The sequence below is a fragment of the Dreissena polymorpha genome, chromosome 4, assembly GCF_020536995.1.
Source record: "Dreissena polymorpha isolate Duluth1 chromosome 4, UMN_Dpol_1.0, whole genome shotgun sequence".
Classification (NCBI taxonomy): domain Eukaryota; kingdom Metazoa; phylum Mollusca; class Bivalvia; order Myida; family Dreissenidae; genus Dreissena; species Dreissena polymorpha.
The window spans coordinates 79,682,023-79,704,593 of NC_068358.1; the positions used below are offsets into that span (position 1 = coordinate 79,682,023).

Consider the following 22,571-nt stretch of genomic DNA (forward strand, 5'->3'; position numbering starts at 1 on the left):
CGTGGCACCTGAACGAATGCGATTTCAGAACAATGACGCCGATAATTGACCGTAGTCGTCTACAAGCCAAGAGCTTAATTCGATATAGCAAGCGTTTCGTATTAAAGAACTTCGCCGATCTGGAACTCCTTCTTACGTAGAGGTTCTGCATTATGACTCATTTTCAATACATAATCAAGTCATGGAGCGGACAGGCCATATTTAGGAAAGAAAACCCCGAAACTTGAAGTGTGACCCCAAAGTGCGACCTTGACATTGAAGGTAGACTTATGATAATTGTTTGTGCCCACCCCTTCCTGTTATTATTTAACATTTGTAACACGTTATTAAAAATAATTCAATGAAATCAGCATATATCAACGTCGTCATTATTTCTTTGAGAGTGCGGATCATTGTTGTAACTGCAGCTTATGCTATGGTAATGTTCGGCACCGTGTATTGTAGGTCGTTTGAATGCAGGCTTCAGTCTAAACTTCGCTCGCGTTCCGTAAGCTATTTAAAAATGCTCATTTGATTGAGCTATGGTTCCAATTTTAAGTTTTTTATTGGTTATTTTTAGTGTATCAATTAAAATATGCGCATATATCTCATAGTAATCGTCACATTTTTTCTTATTCGCCACATTAGCTGAAATAAAATATTCTTTCTTTTATTAGCTCTTCAGTACGGAAGCTATTTTTTCAATTTGAAATTTTGTTGCGAACATAATAAAAGATACGCAAGAAATGATTTTCCTCCTCTGTACATGATAATTTGTCGCATTTGACCATAATTCGACGGTATGTAACCTATATTACCATTCGGTATATTTTTTTGTGACTTGGTAGTTATACCCCCAACCAAAATGGTGGGGTACCGACAAGATGCAGCACCTAAGGGTGGTTATGCAAACATTCAGTGGGCTAAAGCGTACGTTGCCAAGCCGCTTAACGGTCAGTACATAGAGCAGACCTGGTGTTACATTTTCACTGTATTTATATCCAATGTCCTTCGCAGTTTACGCCTGTTAAAGTCTTAGAGAGCCGACCTTGACCATGATCATCTCATCTGCCCGACAGTTTGTTGACAGTGGGTGGGGAAAAATGTATTCGCTGTAATCTGAACGGTCAACACCTTACACGCATTAGCGGTTTATTGCAAATAAATGCAAGCAAATCAAACAGAAGTAACGGATGTAGACCTAAATGTCAAATTTATTTTCTTATATAACTTAAAAAAATATATATTTTCTTTTGTGATCATCGGATCTAAAAGTAGCCTGACACCGGGTAGACAATCATACAGCGCTTAATGAACGTCTGGGCGTAAATTACGCCCAAAAACGGCAGCCGTACGTCCGTTTAACAAATGTTTGAAATCACTTGGACATCCGATCTGCAAGTATACACTGTAACTCCAAAATAATGCGAATGACAGGGTCCAAGCCACGCAACAGCGTTATAAACGGACAGCGTTATAAGTTTTGAGCTTATTTATTTAAGGGGGCTTTAAAAAACAGGTATAGTATAGCCTATAATATAGGTCCTGTGTATTGTCATGCTGTGTTGTCATCCGCAAATACATGCATATTATAAACCGAATCGAACGATAACAGTCAGTGGTTTTCTGATATTAAACGGGCAAAAACGTAATTGCATCTCTGTTAACTATTACACTGTGTTAGCTTGTAAATAAATCGTCAGGATTTTTTTTTTTATTTTTATTTATCAAGCATGTCAGGGCTTTTCATCCTTATATAACAGAGGCCGATATTCGGCTCCTTCCCAATTCTAAAAAGCCTTATTTTTTCCCAACTCTGGCTGAAAGACTTCCCAAAAAAAACGATTGAAATTCCCCTGAAAATCAAAAAAATAAACACAGCGGATAGTGTTTTGTAGCCAAGTTACTATTCGGTATAGTTTTACTGGTCTTGTAGATGATTGTAATTTCATTGAAAGCTTCCACGAGCGATAAACAAAGATGAAGGTTTATTTTGCGTAATTGTTGTCTGGTATCGATTTTTTCGCTACCAGTTCAGTTATTTCCCCACTACAGCTAAGCCGAATTTTAATTGTATTTGTGTACCAGTCTAGAACAGAATATTGCGTAGTACGGGTTTTATTGTCGGTTTTTGCACGAGGGCCGCAAGGGAGGTCACCAGTGTCATCGCTGAATTTTCAGTTTGAAAATGTCACATAATGGTAAATATTACAAAACAAAGGGAAATGGCTTTGTGAAGTTCTGAATTGTGTGACTGTGACAGAGTCTGTCATAACGAAAAAAGAGATAACTTTTAGTTTACTGTTCAAAAACTGCTGTTACCTGTTGAAAAGTTTATCTGTTTGAAAATATAGCTGGCCAATCTTTGAAAAGAACATTTCCAGGTCATTAATTCATAACAAAAATAAAGTTCAAACCATTATTGTGACTGTTTAAAATTGATTAAATGATTTACCTGTGATGAAATGCTTTAAAAGTTTTTTTCCCAAAATGGCCATTTATCGCGCTTAAATTTCCCAATTTGCAAGGCTAGGGCTTCTTCCCAATTTCCAGATGAAAAGCCCTGCATGTATAGCATATAATAAACGATAACACACTTACACAGCCATAGTTTATACAATGAAATACAATACACGATAAACAGGTAATCGTTTTAAATAACTTCAGGTAATCGTTTTAAATAACTTAAATTTGATAATTATTGCACTTGCCTTATTGAAATTAGCGCACCGAACTGCTCTGATAGGGAATACATGTAATAAACACGGACTCGCAAGTTTTCACAACTTTATTGACATTACACAACAGATTAACACCAATAAGCTGTCGAGTGTCGTTCAACCTCTAATCGATTCAAGTCAGTTAAAAGGACGGATAAAGCAATCAAGCTGTGATCGCTGGCTTCTTTGAATTTTCTGAAAATACATGAAGTTGCATAACATGGATTTGAATCAGAAATGGAAGGTTGGAGAAAAATCGGTATCCAAGGGCCCCCTGCGTTATATTGGACACAGCGTTATAACGGCATGGCTAAAAGTGTTCCGTTTTTTTCCGGAAGTTCCGGCTTTTTTAAAGCCCCGGAGGTCGATCTCTCAATTCGTCCAGAATTGATGAGATAGTTGGGAGGGGGGGGGGAGGCTGTAGGGGTAGGTGGTCCGCAAATATTTCCAATCGAAACCGAGATCTTAAGAATCTTTAAAGTGGCGGTACTGCCACTGACAGAAAGAAAAGGAGTAATGCTGAAAATAAATTAGTATCTGTACTACTATATCCAAAAATACAGGTACTGTCCTACACGTATTCTTGGATATTGAAGAGTGTATAACTGACTTTACAGAAAAATTTGCAGCAATTATAATAAATATATTTAGCTTCTTAAACAGTTACTTTATTAGGTTTTCCATTCTGAATTATGATGCAAATACAACTACACATAAAAACTCATGACTAAATACTATTTCTTATTTTTCTTGACAAGGAACTGCTAAAAAAGGAACTGCTTTAGCAGTTAACTGTCAAAAATGGCATAGACTATGAATGTCAGGATGGTCAGGTTAGACGACCGTATATAGCCATTATATGACAACAAAGTGTTTTTTCGAACCGCTTTCGGTTGAGCCGTCCTTCCCTTGCACGCAGACATATTGTTTTTGAAGGGTTCACGCGACAGAAGTAGACAATAATACCGGAACCCAGTCTACAACTTTTCGGTAATTTAAATTAACGAAAAGCACAGTTAGGTTAGAGACCAACAAATCACGCCGCGCAGAAGTATCGGTACAGTCAGATTTTTTTTCGTAAATGCGTAAAAGGGATATTAAAGTCGTAATTGTATGTCCAGTTTATAAAAATAGATGCGTAAACCTTTATGAAAAAGCCGTATTTATGACTGTACGGCCCTTATCTGGAGCTCTGCGTCAGTCTTGAAGTTAGCTTTTATCGCAGATTGATTTAAAAGGAATCACAGTTTTAAAATTTACTTAGTATCCAACGGTAATTAAACAGTAAGTGAAAGATGGTGTCGGGCATCATCATTACACCTTTTTGCCGTAAACAGTTACTCAAACAACAATTGTTTCTAATAAGAAGTTCAATGCAAATGGTGAGCAATCAATTACTTATGGCGAGTAAATTGTGAAAACAATACCCGTTACACATTTTATGTGGTAACGTTTTAATTTAAGTGCAAGTATATTTCATCATGTCCATTTATCGAACTGAATAAAACAATATTTCTGATGCCACCTGATAATATTATTTAAGTCCCTTTGTGCACATCTGCACCATTCGCTATACATGAATGCCATGTAAAAGTCGTGTTTTAATAAGAGCGCACAATTGTTGCTGACATAGTCAAGTTCGACGCAGGAAGAGCGTGCGTATTCAAACAGACCATGTGTCGTAACTTAATATAGATGTGCAACTCAGTACATGTAGTACTTTTGAATGAAAAAATACATCGGAATTAATGCACACAAAAAGATAGTATTGACCCGTTGAAACTATGGAAAAATTCATAAATTTACGAATAATAAATTAAATAAAAGTCACTCATTGATTGGTCATTATAACCAAATATGAACAAAACAGTGCTAGATGCTTGAACATTGCTTCACTTGATTTACGCATGTTCGATGGGAAATATCCCATGACATAATTTACTTTGCATAAGCGCTTACTTAAAATGGCGGACATTTGTGTTTATAAAATTCTTAAACACATAAGCGTCAATACTGGTCATATTTTGGTTTTGAACATTGGAGTCACGATTATACTGGATTATAGGGTAATGGATAGAGTTGGGACATGTATGTATCCAGCTATCAGCTCATACAGTAGGGTTTACTAAAATATTTATTGAAATAAAATTGGGACTTCCAACTGTATTATCTGGGATGTCCAAAATTTAAGGCTTTGAAGTCAGGACTTCCAACTTTTGAAAGCTAGTGGAAGCCCTGATCATATTAGATTTCCTGAATGCTTTGAATTTTTACAAGTATGGAAGTTTATTGTTGAGTCCTGGGTTCTTTTAGAGTAATGGTTATATAAATCGCGTTACATTACGTGATAGAATGTTCATTATGCAGTTGTTACAGAAAAAAGTTTTGACCAGGTCGCCATTGTTTTGCTGATCAAAAAGGCGATTCAAGTATGAAATCTTCAGGAGTAAACACCTTAGCGTTGTACCAATGAAATCACTTGTGTGTTTAAAATGTCAGCCAGTTGAAATGTATGTAAACAAAGGTTTCCTACGGTGCCGGACAGTTAGTTTTATGAATAATATAACCGCAACTATGGTAAGAATAGTTTTTTCATACCTTTTATTGAATTATTATCCGAGGTCCGTGAACTTTGCAGGAAAAAAAAAAGCCCTCTTCTCTGTGAAGATTTCAGTCTTGGATTGGGTCTGATCAAGTATGTCACGCGAGTTGTGTATCGTGTTATTTCTTAAAATTTGAACCAGCATTTGTAAACATATTGCAAGAAAGGTACATTTCAAAAAAGGAAAATCATTTCTGTGTTGAATAAGACCAAGTTTGTGGAAATCGCTGCAAAATTGATGAAGTTATGGCTGTTCAAACTTCAAAGCGATGCACCCTGTTTTCTAGTCATTTTGAGTTGAATACCTTGTTATATATGTCCGTTATTCCTTCCGTCATACTTTGCGTTTAGGTTTCTAAAAATGCTCATAACTTCTATGTCCCTTTAGATATAACCTTCATATTTGGTATGCATGTGTATATAGACATGGCCTTTCCATACGCAAAAAAATGTATACCCCTGTCACCTTCACCTTGAACTTAAGGTTCGCGTTAAGGTTTCGAAATCTGCGTTAAGGTTTTGAAAAATGCTCATAACTTCTATGTCCCTTGAGATATAACCTTCATATTTGGTATGCATGTGTATATGGACAAGGCCTTTCCATATGTACACAAATTTATACCCCTGTGACCTTGGCCTTGACCTTTGGGTTTGCATTTAGGTTTCGAAATCTGCGTTTAGGTTTCTAAAAATGCTCATAACTTCTATCAAAGCATTTATAGGGAGCATATGTCATCCTATGGTGACAGCTCTTGTTTTTCAAAGAAGTTGATTTTTATGCCCCTTTTCGAAGAAAGGGGGGCATATAGTAATTGGACTGTCAGTCTGTCTGTCTGTCCGTCTTTCCGTCACACTTTGCGTTTAGGTTTCGAAAAATGCACATAACTTCTTTATCCCTTGAGATATAACCTTCATATTTGGTATGCATGTGTATATGGACAAGGCCTTTCCATACGGACAAAAAATTTGACCCCTGTGACCTTGACCTTGAACTTACAGACCGCGCTGAGTTTTCGAAATCTGCATTTAGGCTTTGAAAAATGCTCATAACTTCTATGTCCCTTGAGATGTAACCTTCATATTTGGTGTGCATGTGTATATGGACAAGGCCTTTCCATACACACACAATTTTTTACCCCTGTGACCTTGACCTTGAACTTAGGGTCCGCGTTTAGGTTTCGAAAAATGCACATAACTTCTTTATCCCTTGAGATATAACCTTCATAATTGGTATGCATGTGTATATGGACAAGGCCTTTCCATACGGACAAAAAATTTGACCCCTGTGACCTTGACCTTGAACTTACAGACCGCGCTGAGTTTTCGAAATCTGCATTTAGGCTTTGAAAAATGCTCATAACTTCTATGTCCCTTGAGATGTAACCTTCATATTTGGTGTGCATGTGTATATGGACAAGGCCTTTCCATACACACACAATTTTTTACCCCTGTGACCTTGACCTTGAACTTAGGGTCCGCGTTTAGGTTTCAAAATCTGCATTAAGGTTTCGAAAAATGCTTATAACTTCTATGTCCCTTGAGATATAACCTTCATATTTGGTATGCATGTGTATATGGACAAGGCCTTTCTATACGCTTACATTTTTTTTACCCCTGTGACCTTGACCTTGAACTTAGGGTCCGCGTTAAGGTTTCAAAATCTGCGTTTAGGTTTTGAAAAATGCTCATAACTTCTATGTCCCTTGAGATATAACCTTCAAATTTAGTATGCATGTGTATATGGACAAGGCCTTTCCATGCCCACAAAAATTTTGACCCCTGTGACCTTGACCTTGAAGTTAGGGTCCGTGTTAAGGTTTCGAAATCTGCGTTTAGGTTTTGAAAAATGCTCATAACTTCTATGTCCCTTGAGATATAACCGTCATATTTGGTATGCATGTGTATATGGACAAGGCCTTTCCATATGCACAAATTTTTTTACCCCTGTGACCTTGACTTTGAACTTAGGATTCACATTTAGGTTTCAAAATCTGCATTTAGGTTTCTAAAAATGCTCATAACTTCTATCAAACGGTTTATAGGGGGCATATGTCATCCTATGGTGATAGCTCTTGTTTTTTCAAAGAAGTTGATTTTTTTGTTATAATTTGAATATTTTCAAAATGATGTTTTTACTAATTTAAATATTATAGCCACATGCTTACCACCTGTCGATGGTATATTACAACAGCCATACAATCTTATATGGTATCAATACTTTCAATGGTTAAAGGTGATCATGTTAAAGGCTTGATTATTTAGTAAACATCAGATTTATTTGTATAAGTTATTTTTACTAAACATGAGTTGCTTTTATGAATAACCTGTATAATTGATCGTCATTATTGATGCCGATAGCTATGAAACAACTCATTTTCATTCATAAGCATTGATTTTTGTTTTGGTTGATAAACTATGATAAACTTAATAAACTATTGATTTTTGTTTTGGTTGATAAACTATGATAAACTTGATAAAAATATATGGTAAACAATCTTAAATGACTTTATTTCAGGTGCCAAGATTCTGATTCCATTTGTGGCTTTGAAAGCTGTTGCCATGGTTACCTTCATAAAATACTACCAGCCTAAGATGCTGTGAGTGGATAATGACTTGATTTTGTTTTCTTATACGAATAATATAAATAATAATTAGTTCATTTAGTTATGTCAGCTTTGCAAGGTGGATGATTCCTGCCATATATATGTTTGTAAGCCATTAAAAGCCAAAAGTTATGTTGATTGCTATAGCTGTGGAAGACTGTTGTTATAAACACAATTTAGTTTGTGTTCATGTAATTATCAGGGCAGGCTAAACCACGATTGTGTCCATTTAATGCATGTCCAAATAGGATTAAAACTGTGTAGCTGTCTCTTGTAGTTGTATAAAGTTTTTGTTGCTTCATTAAATTTGAGCCTTTTAATGTGAAAATTTGTTTTATGCCATATGCTGCCAGCGTTGCTTCAGACCAGCGTTTGTATTGGGTAGTCTGGTCAGGATCTAGGATGTCTGCTACAGTCACAGAAGGTGTTACGGTTTTATTCATTAAAGACATAGTTCCAATTATTTTTCATCATTTGCTTGTTATGCCCGCCAAAAGCGCCTGGATATAGAATTGGTGTTGTCTGTCCGTCAGTCCATCAATCCGTCTTTTGCAAACTTTGCAGGGCTTTATCTCAGTAACTATATAAGATATCAACATGAAACTTCATGGGTGTATAGATATCAATGAAAAGTGCCATGCACTAGAACCATAACCCTTCACTTTCTCAATAAGAGTTACTACCCTGTGTTTTTTGTATGATGTTACTTTTAAAGGCTATATCTCAGGTACCATAAATGATTTCAACATGAAACATCATGGGTGTGTAGAGATCAATTTGAAGAAGAGCCATGCACAATAATCATAACCCTACAGTTTCTTAAATAAGAGTCATTGCCCTTTGTTGTTTTCGTATGATATAACTTTTCAGGGCTATATCTCAGATACAATACAAGATTTCAACAATAAGCTGCATGGTTGTATATATATCATTGAGAATTGCCTTGCATAAGAACCATAGCACTACACTTTCTTAAATAAGAGTCATTGCCCTTTGTTGCTTTGTATGATGTACATGTAACTTTTCAGGGCTATATCTCAGATACAACTTAAGATTTCAACACGAAACTTCATGGGTGTATAGATATCAATGAGGAGGATTGTGATGCATAAAAACAATAAACCTACACTTAATTATTTTTTAGCTCATCTATTTTTTGAAAAAAAATTATGAGCTGTTGTCATCACCTTGGCGTCGGCGTCCGGTTAAGTTTTTAACCAGGTTTTCCGAAGGAAAAAACTGGTTATTAGATTGGCGAATGCGGGCGGGCTGGCGGGCTGGCTGGCGGGCTGGCGGAATAAGCTTGTCCGGGCCATAACTATGTCGTTCATTGTCAGATTTTAAAATCATTTGGCACATTTGTTCACCATCATTGGACGGTGTGTCGCGCGAAATAATTACGTCGATATCTCCAAGGTCAAGGTCACACTTTGAGTTCAAAGGTCAAAAATGGCCATAAATGAGCTTGTCCGAGCCATAACTATGTCGTTCATCGTCAGATTTTAAAATCATTTGGCACATTTGTTCACCATCATTGGACGGTGTGTCGCGCGAAATAATTACGTCGATATCTCCAAGGTCAAGGTCACACTTTGAGTTCAAAGGTCAAAAATGGCCATAAATGAGCTTGTCCTGGCCATAACTATGTCATTCATTGTGAGATTTTAAAATCATTTGGCACATTTGTTCACCATCATGGGACGGTGTGTCCCACGAAAGAATCACGTCAATATCTCCAATGTCAAGGTCGCCACGACTAAAAATAGATTTAAAAAAAAAAAAAAAAACTTACAAAGGGGGTTAATTTTTTTTGGTCATTTCAAAAGTTCAGTTTGAGTTTTCTCCCTTTATCAGATTTTTTTTTCACAATGAAAACCTGGTTTTGTGACAATTTTGTCCCTTGTTAAGTTTTGCGTTTGGGTCCACTTTTCTCATAAAGTATCAATGCTATTGCATTCAAACTTGGTACACTTACTTGCTATCATGAGGGGACTGGGCAGGCAAAGTTAAATAACTCTGGCTTGCATTTTGACAGAATGATGTGCCCTTTTTATACTTAGGAAATTGAAAATTTTGGTTAAATTTTGTGTTAAGTTCCATTTTATTCCTTAAGTATCAAAGCTATTGCTTTCATACTTGAAACACTTACTAACTATCATAAGGGGACTGTGCAGGCAAAGTTATGTTACTCTGACTGGCATTTTGACAGAATTATGTGCCCTTTTTATACTTAGAAAATTGAAAATTTGGTTAAGTTTTGTGTTTAGGTCCACTTTTTTCTAAAGTATCAAAGCTTTTGCTTTGCAACACTTAATAACTATTGTTAGGGGACTGTGCAGGCAAAGTTATGTAACTCTGACTGGCATTTTGACGGAATTATGGACCCTTTATACTTCAAAATTTGGTTAAGTTTTGTGTTTTGGTCCACTTTACCCCTAAAGTATCATAGATATTGCTTTCATACTTGGAACACTCGCAAACTATCATAAGGAGATAGTAAAGGACAAGTTGCATAACTCTGGTTGTCATTTTTACGGAATTATGGCCATTTTTTTAATTAGTAACTTTGAATATAGGGTTACATTTTGTGTTTAGATCCACTTTACTTCTAAAGTATCAAGGCTATTGCTTCTTAACTTCAAATACTTTCATGCTATCATGAGGTTACTGTACCTGGCAAGTTGAATTTTACCTCCTTGACCTTTGAATGACCTTGACTCAAGGTCAAATTATGAAATTTTGCTAAAATTGCCATAACTTCTTTATTTATGATTAGATTTGATTGATACTTTGACCAAACAACTCTTACCTGACATACCACAATAGACTCCTCCCAAACCATCCCCCACGCCCCCCCTCTCAATCCCCCCATTATTTTTTTAAATTAAAGATCATCTAATACACCCTCACATTATACCCCCCCCCCCAACCCAAAAAAATAATTTTTATACCCCCGGTAGGGTGGCATATAGCAGTTGAACTGTCCGTCAGCAGGTCAGTCAGTCTGTCCGTCTGTCCGAAAAAAACTTTAACATTGGCCATAACTTTTTCACTTTTGAAGATAGCAACTTGATATTTGGCATGCATGTGTATCGCATGGAGCTGCACATTTTGAGTGGTGAAAGGTCAAGGTCAAAGTCATCCTTCAAGGTCAAATGTCAAATTTATGGTGTCTGTTCGTCCGAAAACTTTAACATTGGCCATAACTTTTTCAATATTGAAGATAGCAACTTGATATTTGGCATGCATGTGTATCTCATGGAGCTGAACATTTTGAGTGGTGAAAGGTGAAGGTCAAGGTCATCCTTCAAGGTCAAATGTCAAATATATGGCGTCTGTCCGTCCGAAAACTTTAATATTGGCCATAACTTTTTTAATATTGAAGAAAGCAACTTGATATTTGGCATGCATGTGTATCTCATGAAGCTGCACATTTTGAGTGGTGGAAGTTCAAGGTCAAGGTCATCCTTCCAGGTCAAAAAAATAAATAATAATTTCATAGCGGCGTTCTTATGAAGCTGCACATTTTTAGTGGTGGAAGGTCAAGGTCAAGGTCATCCTTAAAAGTCAAGGTCATCCTTCAAGGTCAAAGGTCAATTTTTTTTATTTCAAAGCGGCGTTCTTATAAAGCTGCACATTTTGAGTGGTGGAAGTTCAAGGTCAAGGTCATCCTTCAAGGTCAAAGGTAAAAAAAAAAACAACAACATTTCAAAGCGGCGCAATAGGGGGCATTGTGTTTCTGACAAACACATCTCTTGTTTTTTTCAAACATGATTAAAAAATTTCACATATTTTTATTATTTTATTTTTGAAATACCGTTCAACCATCCCCCCCAAGAAACCCCCCCCCCCCCCCAAAATTTTTTTTTTGCATTTTTTTTGCATTTTTGGAAGATAAGGTAATAAATGACCACAACCCCACACTATACACCCCTCTCCACTCCACCCCTCCCTCCTTTGTAATTGAAATTGAGATAGGTCCCTACACCTTTAAACAGAAAAATAGATGAGCGGTCTGCACCCGCAAGGCAGTGCTCTTTTTAGGATTTTACTGTATATAGAGGGCGTTGCACCCATCCTTAAACAAAATATATTTGACCCAGGATATTGATTCAATGAATTTGCTTGTTTGAATGTAATTTATGCATTATTTTTAGCTCGACTATTCTATATGAAATATATATAGTGGAGCTATCCTACTCACCCTGGCGTCAGCCTGAGCGTGCAAATGTTAAAGTTTGCATACCATCCCAAATATTTCTTATGTCCCTTGACATATTGCTTTCATATTTTGCATACTTATTTACCAACATGACCCCAACCTATAAACAAGAGCAGACAACTGTATCGAGCATTTTATAAGAATTATGGCCTTTTTTATACCCCCTTTGGAAGAAAAGGGGGCAAATAGTGATCGGACTGTCCGTCAGTCTGTCCGTCTTTCCGTCACACTTTGCGTTAAGGTTTCGAAAAATGCTCATAACTTCTATGTCCCTTGAGATATAACCTTCATATTTGGTATGCATGTATATATGGACAAGGCCTTTCCATACACAAAACAATTTTAATACCTGTGAGCTTGACCTTGAACTTAGGGTCCGCGTTTAGGCTTCGAAATCTGCGTTTAGGTTTAGAAAAGTGCTCAAAACTTCTATGTCCCTTGAGATATAACCTTCATATTTGGTATGCATGTGTATATGGTCAAGGCCTTTCCATACGCACACACATTTTTACCCCTGTGACCGTGACCTTGAACTTAGGGACTTGCGTTTAGGTTTTAAAATCTGTGTTTAGGTTTCTAAAAATGCTCATAACTACTATGTCCCTTGAGATACATGTATAACCTTCATATTTGGTATGCATGTGTATATGGACAAGGCCTTGCCATACGCACAAATTTTTCTACCCCTGTGACCTTGACCTTGAAGTTAGGGTCCGCGTTTAGGTTTCGAAATCTGCATTAAGGTTTTGAAAAATGCTCATAAACTCTATGTCCCTTGAGATATAAACTTCATATTTGTTATGCATGTGTATATGGACAAGGCCTTTCCATACACACACAAATTTTGACCCCTGTGACCTTGATCTTGAACTTAGGGTCTGCGTTTAGGTTTTGAAATCTGCGTTTTGGTTTCGAAAAATGCTCATAACTTCTATGTCCCTTGAGATGTAACCTTCATATTTGGTATGCATGTGTATATGGACAAGGCTTTTCCATACGCACAAAATGTTTACCCCTGTGACCTTGACCTTGAACTTAGGGTCCGCGTTTAGGTTTCGAAATCTGTGTTAAGGTTTTGAAAAATGCTCATAACTTCTATGTCCCTTGAGATATAACCTTCATATTTCGTATGCATCTGATATGGACAAGGCCTTTCCATACGAACACAAATTTTGACCCCTGTGACATTGACCTTGAACTAAGGGTCCGCGTTTAGGTTTCGAAATCTGCGTTTAGGTTTTGAAAAATGCTCATAACTTCTATGTCCCTTGAGATATAACCTTCATATTTGTTATGCATGTGTTTATGGACAAGGCTTTTGCATACGCACACAAATTTTTACCCCTGTGACCTTGACCTTGAACTTAGATTCCGCGTTTAGGTTTTGAAATCTGCGTTTGGGTTTTGAAAAATGCTCATAACTTCTATGTCCCTTGAGATATAACCTTCATATTTGGTATGCATGTGGATATGGACAATGCCTTTCCATTCACACACAAATTTTGACACCTGTGACCTTTACCTTGAACTTAGGGTCTGTGTTTAGGTTTTGAAATCTGCGTTTTGGTTTCGAAAAATGCTCATAACTACTATGTCCCTTGATATGTAACCTTCATATTTGGTATGCATGTGTATATGGACAAGGCTTTTCCATACGCACAATAATTTATACCCCTGTGACCTTGGCCTTGAAGTTAGGGTCCGTGTTAAGGTTTCGAAATCTGAGTTTTGGTTTCGAAACATGCTCATAACTTCTATGGCCCTTGAGATATAACCTTCATATTTGGTATGCATCTGTTTATGGACAAGGCCTTTCCATACGCACAAATTTTTTACCCCTGTGACCTTGACCTTGAACTTAGGGTCCGCGTTTAGGTTTCGAAATCTGTGTTTAGGTTTTGAAAAATGCTCATAACTTCTATGTCCCTTGAGATATAACCTTCATATTTGGTATGCATGTGTATATGGACAAGGCCTTTCAATACGCACACAAATTTTGACCCCTATGACCTTGACCTTGAACTAAGGGTCTGTGTTTAGGTTTCAAAATCTGAGTTTAGGTTTCGAAGAAAGCTCACAACTTCTTTCAAGTGTTTATAGGGGGCATAAGTCATCCTATGGTGACAGCTCTTGTTCCTCTTAGAATATGCATATTATTATCCCTCGCCAGAGGCCGAGGGATATTGTTTTGGCGTTGTCCGTCCGTCCGTCCGGCTGTCCGTCCGGCCGGCCGGCACTTTTGTGTCTGGAGCCATATCTTGGAAGTGCTTTGGCGGATTTCATTGAAACTTCGTATGAGTATATATATGCATAAGAGGATGATGCACGCCAAATGGCATTGTACACCATCTGTTAAAAACAGAGCTATGACCCTTTGTATCTTGAAAAAATGCTTTTTACTATATGCACTTTTGTGTCCAGAGCCATATCTTGAAAGTGCTTTGGCGGATTTCATTGAAACTTGGTATGAGTATATATATATGCATAAGAGGATGATGCACGCCAAATCGCATTGTACACTATCTGTTAAAAACAGAGTTATGGCCCTTTGTATCTTGAAAAAATGCTTTTTACTATAGGCACTTTTGTGTCCGGAGCCATATCTTGGAAGTGCTTTGGCAGATTTCATTGAAACTTGGTATGAGTATATATATGCATAAGAGGATGATGCATGCCAAATGGCATTGTATACCATCTGTTAAAAACAGAGTTATTGCCCTTTGTATCTTGAAAAAATGCTTTTAACTATAGGCACTTTGTGTCCGGAGCCATATCTTGGAAGTGCTTTGGCAGATTTCATTGAAACTTGGTATGAGTATATATTCCTTGCCAGAGGCGGAGGGATATTGTTTTGGCGTTGTCCGGCTGTCCGTCCGGCTGTCCGTCCGTCACTTTTGTGTCCGGAGCCATATCTTGGAAGTGCTTTGGCATATTTCATTGAAACTTCGTATGAGTATATATAAGCATAAGAGGATGATGCACGCCAAATGGCATTGTACACCATCTGTTAAAACCAGAGTTATGGCCCTTTGTATCTTGAAAAAATGCTTTTTACTATAGGCACTTTTGTGTCCGGAGCCATATCTTTTTTACCATAACAGATGTTGTGTTCACTCTGCAACACTCTGAAAATTGAGTGTATATAAACATTGAATGTTTTTGTGGAAAACGCACGACTTATTAATTCACCTAAATAAATTTTGAAGGCTCAAGAACCTTCCTCTGTCTTAGTTTTGAGTTATTGTCCTCCGTCCGTCCATCTGTCAGTATGTTCATCCGTCCGATTTGTGTTGCGGGGGATATCAATTCTACGAATTCTACGAATTTGCTTGTTGATAACTATGTTAAAGTTTGTGTACCACCTCAAATATTTCCAATGTCCCTTGACATATTGCTTTTATATTTTGCATGATTCTTTACCAACATGACCCCCACCTATAAACAAGAGCAGACAACTGTATCAAGCATTTTGTAGGAATTATGGCCCTTTTTTTTCTTAGCAACTTTGAATATTTTGTTAAATTTTGTGTTTAAATCCACTTAACTTCTAAAGTATCAAGGCTATTGCTTTCAATTTTCAAATACCTTTTTACTATCATGATGTTACTGTACCTTGCAAATTGAATTTGACCTTGACCTTTGAATGACCTTGACTCTCAAGGTCAAATTTATAAAGTTTGCTTAAATTGCCATAACTTCTTTATTTAACATCAGATTTGATTCATACTTTGACAAAACAACACTTACCGGTACCTGACATACCACAATGGACTCCACCCAAACTATCCCCCACGCTCCACCCCAGAATCCCCCCCCCACCCAAAAAAAAAAAAAAAAAAAAATTTTATATTTTTTTTTGAAAGATCATCTATTAAATTACCACACACCCACATTATACCCCCCCCCCCCTTCATGATGGCTGACGTTATACTGTCAAGCACTCGAATAGTAGAGCCACTGTCCTCTGACAGCTCTTGTTTTATAATTTGTGATCAATTGTGTTTTTTAATTGTCATTTTGCCACACTGTGAGCAAGTCCCTTTTTTACCATTTGCAAAATACTTAGTACCTATTATAAAGTACAAAAATACCGGGGACTTTATTATTTCTATAATTTACTTAATCTCTTCTTGGCTTACCATATGTATTAGCCAAAGGTCAGTTCTTCTAGTCTGCAATGGTGATGTTGTCTATAAAAAAAAACATCAGGATTAAATATTTTTGGTCAGTGTTGTTCCTGCTGTTTTTCAGGAGGGAAAAGATTCAAGAGAATGATGCCAGACTGATTCTTTCTGTGCTCTTCCAGGCAGAGAATGACCGCAGGTCTGTATGTGTATGCTTTACAATATCCCTATGTGCTTCTTTAGGTAGCTGACATTCACAAGACACTGACCATTATGCATGAATAAGTGTCAAAATACTGTTTAGATAAACAGATAAATAGATATATTATGTGTGTCTGTCCTAGAAAAAAGTCAAAAAGATAATAAACTGACTTAATAATATTCAACTTTTACACTATCCTTATTTAGTTTAAAATCATGCAATTCGTGCATTGCTATAACCGTTTTGTCAAAATCTGACACAATTCTTGTGCAAAATTTATGTAAATAGAGCCGAGTGTAAGGCTTATGCTGTAGTTTGTCTGGACAATACGGGCGTCTGATTGTCCGGGACCACCAATGGTCTGAACAAGTAAAAATGTTTGTGCTTATGCTTTGTTACCAAAAATTAGACAATTTCTAAATTAACTATGAGCAAATATTTTCTCAACATGAAATTGGATATGAAATAGTATTTACAACTTCTGGTGATGGTAAATTCAGAATTTTAAATGATTGATCAGCTCTCTAAACCATCTGCATTTAAGCCAGATGCATTTCACAGCATTCTACAATGACTGGATATTGAAAAACTTACCTTAATTTATAATAATGGATGGCTGTTTTCTGTGTTTTGTTCTATTTTTATAGATTTCACAGTAACATATGTGATACAACTCAAACAGCCCTTGAGACAATCTCAATTCACCCTTACAAGGCATATAGATCAGAATTAAACACAGTCATTCCAATTAACAGAACTCAATGTGTAAAGAATCCCATTGCTCAATAACGACAAGAATCATTTAATGTTTTATCTTTGCATTGGCATACTGTGTCACCACCTGTGCTAAAAATCATTCAATTGTTGTAAAGTTCAAACAGACACAAAAAGTGACCATGTCTTTGGTCTTCTTGTTTTGAAATTTTTATGTGAACATGTTGAAAAATAAATGAACTTATAAATTCAACACAGGTTATTAACTGTGAATACTTTTATTGTAATAAATCTATTGATGGATAAGCTAATCAGTCTTAAGACAAATATATGTTAAAGGTGAATGTATTCAACTCATATTCATAAGATATTATACTAAACATGCACAATGGCTGAGTCCCTGCATTGATGAAGAGCTTGTGATTTTAGATTGCACCCTTAACCTGTCCAACTCAGGGCGAGTAAGATTTGTTAACCAGCAATATACATTATGTATTTTACTAAAACAGACTTAATATTCTTAAACTGAGATTCAGTATGAAAACAAAATCTGTATTTGTAGCAATTGTAAATTATCATGCACGTATTTGTTACAAATGATTGTGGAAGAAAGTTTTGGTACTGGTGATCAAAATTCTTTTCTGCAATATGTGTTATTTAGGAGAACTTTCCATTTTCATCAACACATAATCAATATAGCTCCCTTATTTTAGAACGGATTTGGTTGTTTTTTCGACTCAGACTAATTCAACACATATCTAGTCCTTCATGTTTATTTAATTGAAATTGATCAACATTAAAATATCAAACATAACAAAATAAAAAAAAATCACTGCACAAGTAAAATTCTCACTATCGTACAACGTAAAATAATAATGTGATATTTAAAGGAATTTAAAACGCATTTACTTACACGTCTAAATGACTTACAGATTGCAACATTGCACTCCTGAATATTTATACAAGCCATACTTTTTACAAATTAATGTTCTGATTTCCTGGTGAAATAACCCACCTAGAATGATGTAATATTTAAATTGGAATTACATATCGTTGTACTACACTTGATGACTTTTCTAGCACAACATTTTTTAAACTTAAATATCTCAGTATGAGTAAATATTTATGCCCCCTTCGAAGAAGAGGGGGTATATTGTTTTGCACATGTCTGTTTTGTCCATCGGTCCTTCCACCAGATGGTTTCCGGATGATAACTCAAGAAGGCTTAGGCCTAGGATCATGAAACTTCATAAGTACATTGATCATGACTGGCAGATGACCCCTATTGATGTTTAGGTCACTAGGTCAAAGGTCAAGGTCACAGTGACTCGAAATAGTAAAATGGTTTCCGGATAATAACTCAAGAATGCTTAGGCCTAGGATCATGAAACTTCATAGGTACATTGATCATGACTGGCAGATGACCCTTATTGATTTTCAGATCACTAGGTCAAAGGTCAAGGTCACAGTGACTCGAAACAGTAGAATAGTTTCCGGATGATAACTCAAGTATGCTTACGCCTAGTATCATAAAACTTCATAGGTACATTGATCATGACTGGCAGATGACCCCTATTAATTTCAGGTCACTAGGTCAAAGGTCAGGGTCACAGTGACCCGAAACAGTAAAATGGTTTCCTGATGATAACTCAAGAATAATTAGGCCTAGGATCATGAAACTTCATAGGTACATTGATCATGACTGGCAGATGACCCCTAATGATTTTCAGGTCACTAGGTCAAAGGTTAAGGTCACAGTGACAAAAAAACGTATTCACACAATGGCTGCCACTACAACTGACAGCCCATATGGGGGGCATGCATGTTTTACAAACAGCCCTTGTTTGATATAAAAGTGTAGATGTGATCATTAGACTACAGTATGTGCAAGCAAATAAAATCAAATCATTCATCCGTAACAGTCAGATGCTTAAGCAAGTGGGGAAGGTTGCGCTCCTGAATTTTAATATGAGACATATGGATTTTTAAATTAATTTTATGCTTTCCTGGTGTATCAACCCACATTAAATGAAGAAAATGAAATAAAATTATAATCATCATTTCCATGTGCAAAAGATGAAACCATGCAAAAGCACCCGATTTTCTAGGATGAATGATTTTATGATTATCTTACACAGACTATAATCAAATGATTACATAATTATGCAATTTAAAATCAAAATCTGAGCTCATTACTGAGATATTCAAGTTGAAAAGTGTTTCGTTAGAAAAGTCTCCAAGTGTAGTAGCTATAAAAGTTGACAATTTTCTCAAACTTGGTGATTAACCTATACATGCTTTGAGAGTTGATATATACTGTTAAGTTTATGCGATGGAGCAATACTTTTTGCTTACATATGTCCCATATCTTCATCTTTAATTAGAAAAAATACAAGTCTTTAGAACATAAACTCATTGCATTATGGTGAAGGCAGTATTTTCAATTTATCCAATTACAGCCAAATTAATCATCTTATGGACGGACTTTGAGTTACATTTTGTGGATAAGGTATATGCTAATCAGAAAGCCTGACGTCATTACTTGTCAGGGATTTCTTGTACATGTTGGATGTTGGTGATAAATCCAAAGGCTTTGTATAATTTTCAGCGAAAAAAGCATACTGAATCGTGATATGTAAAGGAAACAGAAAAACCTTTGCCACTTTTGGAAACCGAAGCTATGTCTGTTTGTATATTATGACACCATTCACACGACTTATAGGATCTGAGTACTATAGCTTTTATTAACCAGGTTTTCCGAAGGAAAAAACTGGTTATTAGATTGGCGAATGCGGGCGGGCTGGCTGGCTGGCTGGCTGGCTGGCTGGCGGGCTGGCTGGCTGGCTGGCGGGCTGGCGGAACAAGCTTGTCCGGGCCATAACTATGTCGTTCATTGTCAGATTTTAAAATCATTTGGCACATTTGTTCACCATCATTGGACGGTGTGTCGCGCGAAATAATTACGTCGATATCTCCAAGGTCAAGGTCACACTTTGAGTTCAAAGGTCAAAAATGGCCATAAATGAGCTTGTCCTGGCCATAACTACCGGGTATGTCATTCATTGTGAGATTTTAAAATCATTTGGCACATTTGTTCACCATCATGGTACGGTGTGTCGCACGAAAGAATCACGTCAATATCTCCAATGTCAAGGTCGCCACGACTAATAATAGATTTTTTTTTTTAAACAAACTTACAAAGGGGGTTAATTTTGTTTGTTCATTTCAAAAGTTCAGTTTGAGTTTTCTCCCTTTATCAGATTTTTTTTTCACAATGAAAACCTGGTTTTGTGACAATTTTGTCCCTTGTTAATTATTCCCCCACTAAACGAAGTTTAGGGGGTAATATAGGAGTGAGCTTGTTGGTCAGTCGGTCCGTCCGTCCATGTCCGCTCTCTAATTCAAGAAGTTTTGATCTGATCTTCACCAAACTTGGTCAGAAGTTATATCTACATGATGTCTAGTTTAATCAGTTTTGAATACATTTTGTGTTCGATATTGGAAGTATTTTAAATCCCCCAGTACTGTACTGAACTATTTCACAAGACCCTAATTCTTAGTTAAACCAAAAGGGCATGTTTCATCCAACATTAAAACTACTCCCTGAAAAGGTTGCATTGATGTTATATTATTATAAATATATGAAGACTATCAACACACCCACCACACACTTCAATTTGGCCTGAAAATTGACCTTCTTGTGGACTTTGACTTATTTAGGTCAAAGTCCCATATTAACTGATGGATTAACATCTTTATTACTTATAAGCTTTGATAAGTCCATTTACCACTCACTCTCCACACTCACATAACCTGACCTCATTTTGACCTTTACATTTATTTAATAAGGACAAAGACTTTCTTAATGGGTCAATGAGTCAAACCTGACACGACTTCCATCTTGGGCATGAGCGTGTATTGAACCCAACATTAAAAAGAAAGATCCCCACGGACAAAGTCTAACACCTTGTATTCAGGGTTCTTTGTTTCAATTTGTTGCTAGGTTACTGAAGAATTTCCGGCGTATGCGGGATGAGGAAGCAAGACTCTTTGCCAACGATCCCAACTGGGAGGTTGGCAAGTACAACGGAGAGAAGGCCTACTTGCGGGATGATCACATGTTCACGGCCCTGCAATCTTATGATCTTGACATCTACAAACCGTTCAGCTTCATTGAAACTTTTTGTAACTTTTTTAAAAACGATTAGTTAAATCAATTGATAGTTGTGATAATCGTACTTTGAACTCCATAAATAGTGTATTGCACTGCGTTTAATTATATCGTGTGAATTTAGATTTGATGTTAGTTCTAACTTAAACTTGTTAAGTGCTAAAAAATGTTTGAAATAAAAGCAATGTAAGGGTAGCTCCTTTCTGAACACTCAAACACTTCTTATTTTGGGTAAAAAACAAATAGATTTGTGCTTGTGGTAATTGATGTGCTTTATTTATATAATAGGACCCATTAAATTACATAACGTTTAAGAGTTGTGTTTGTACTGATATTTTTCGAAACCGTTATGAAATTCACTTTCAAACTTATTCAAGTTAGGATGGAAAAATTGCACTGGAATTTTGTGTAGTTAGCTTTCATATATCTTGTGATTGCATTTGGGGCCATTTGGGTGAAGGGCAATGTCACTGATTCAGAAAAGAGTAACGGTTTACTGTTTACCCTCATTATACATACCTGGCCAATATAGACTGTATCTGAGTTTTATTCCTGCCTAAAAACCGATGTTCTAAAACATGCTACAGTATACGAAACAAAATTCTCTTTGAAAAAAAATCCTCAACATGCTTTTTTATCAGGAGTTTTGATAATATGGAGGCCATTTTACAGAATATTGACATAAATATGAACATAATTAATTTGAAATAAAAGCAGACAACGACAAATGTAGCGTAAGAATTCCAGTATACGTTTCAGTATATTTTCCTTACCGCTGGTACATTTAAGTATACTTAAGAGTACCTAAGGAACATTTAAGTAGTACCTGAGTCGACAATGACCAATCAAGCTCATCAAGTAACCATTAAGCTCAATTGGTCATTGTTGGACTGGGTACTACTTAAATGTATTTATGTATAAATGTATATAATAACTATATATTATATCAGATTTTTTTGCTCAAAGGGATAAAAAATGTTGTTTTATGACAACTTGCTAGTGGTTTGGTTACTTGGTCACGTGCCCAACACCTGTGGTTCTAGGCATGTCACTGAATGTCACTGTTTCTGCTCAATAACTTGCGTTTGGGTGGATTTTTTTCTGAAAGTTTGTGTGTGGACATTGGACATGCCTGCGTAGCTCAGGATTTCGCAATTTTAAAAAAACAAGTAAATTAAGTAGTATAGCGTTGAAAACCTGGTTTCATGGTTTTGCTGTTTCCTGTCTTAGCATG

At 36.4% G+C, this 22,571-nt stretch overlaps 1 protein-coding gene across 1 annotated transcript; it reads left to right on the plus strand.

Moving 5' to 3' along the window:
• The first annotated feature begins 786 nt into the window (after positions 1 to 786).
• Positions 787 to 21,651, plus strand: LOC127877944 (NADH dehydrogenase [ubiquinone] 1 alpha subcomplex subunit 13-like). Its single transcript, XM_052424274.1, has 4 exons — positions 787 to 932; positions 7,817 to 7,898; positions 16,378 to 16,449; positions 21,170 to 21,651. Exons 1-4 carry the CDS (start codon positions 845 to 847, stop codon positions 21,372 to 21,374), a joined length of 447 nt encoding a protein of 148 aa, XP_052280234.1. The 5' UTR covers positions 787 to 844; the 3' UTR covers positions 21,375 to 21,651.
• Positions 21,652 to 22,571: the final 920 nt, after the last annotated feature.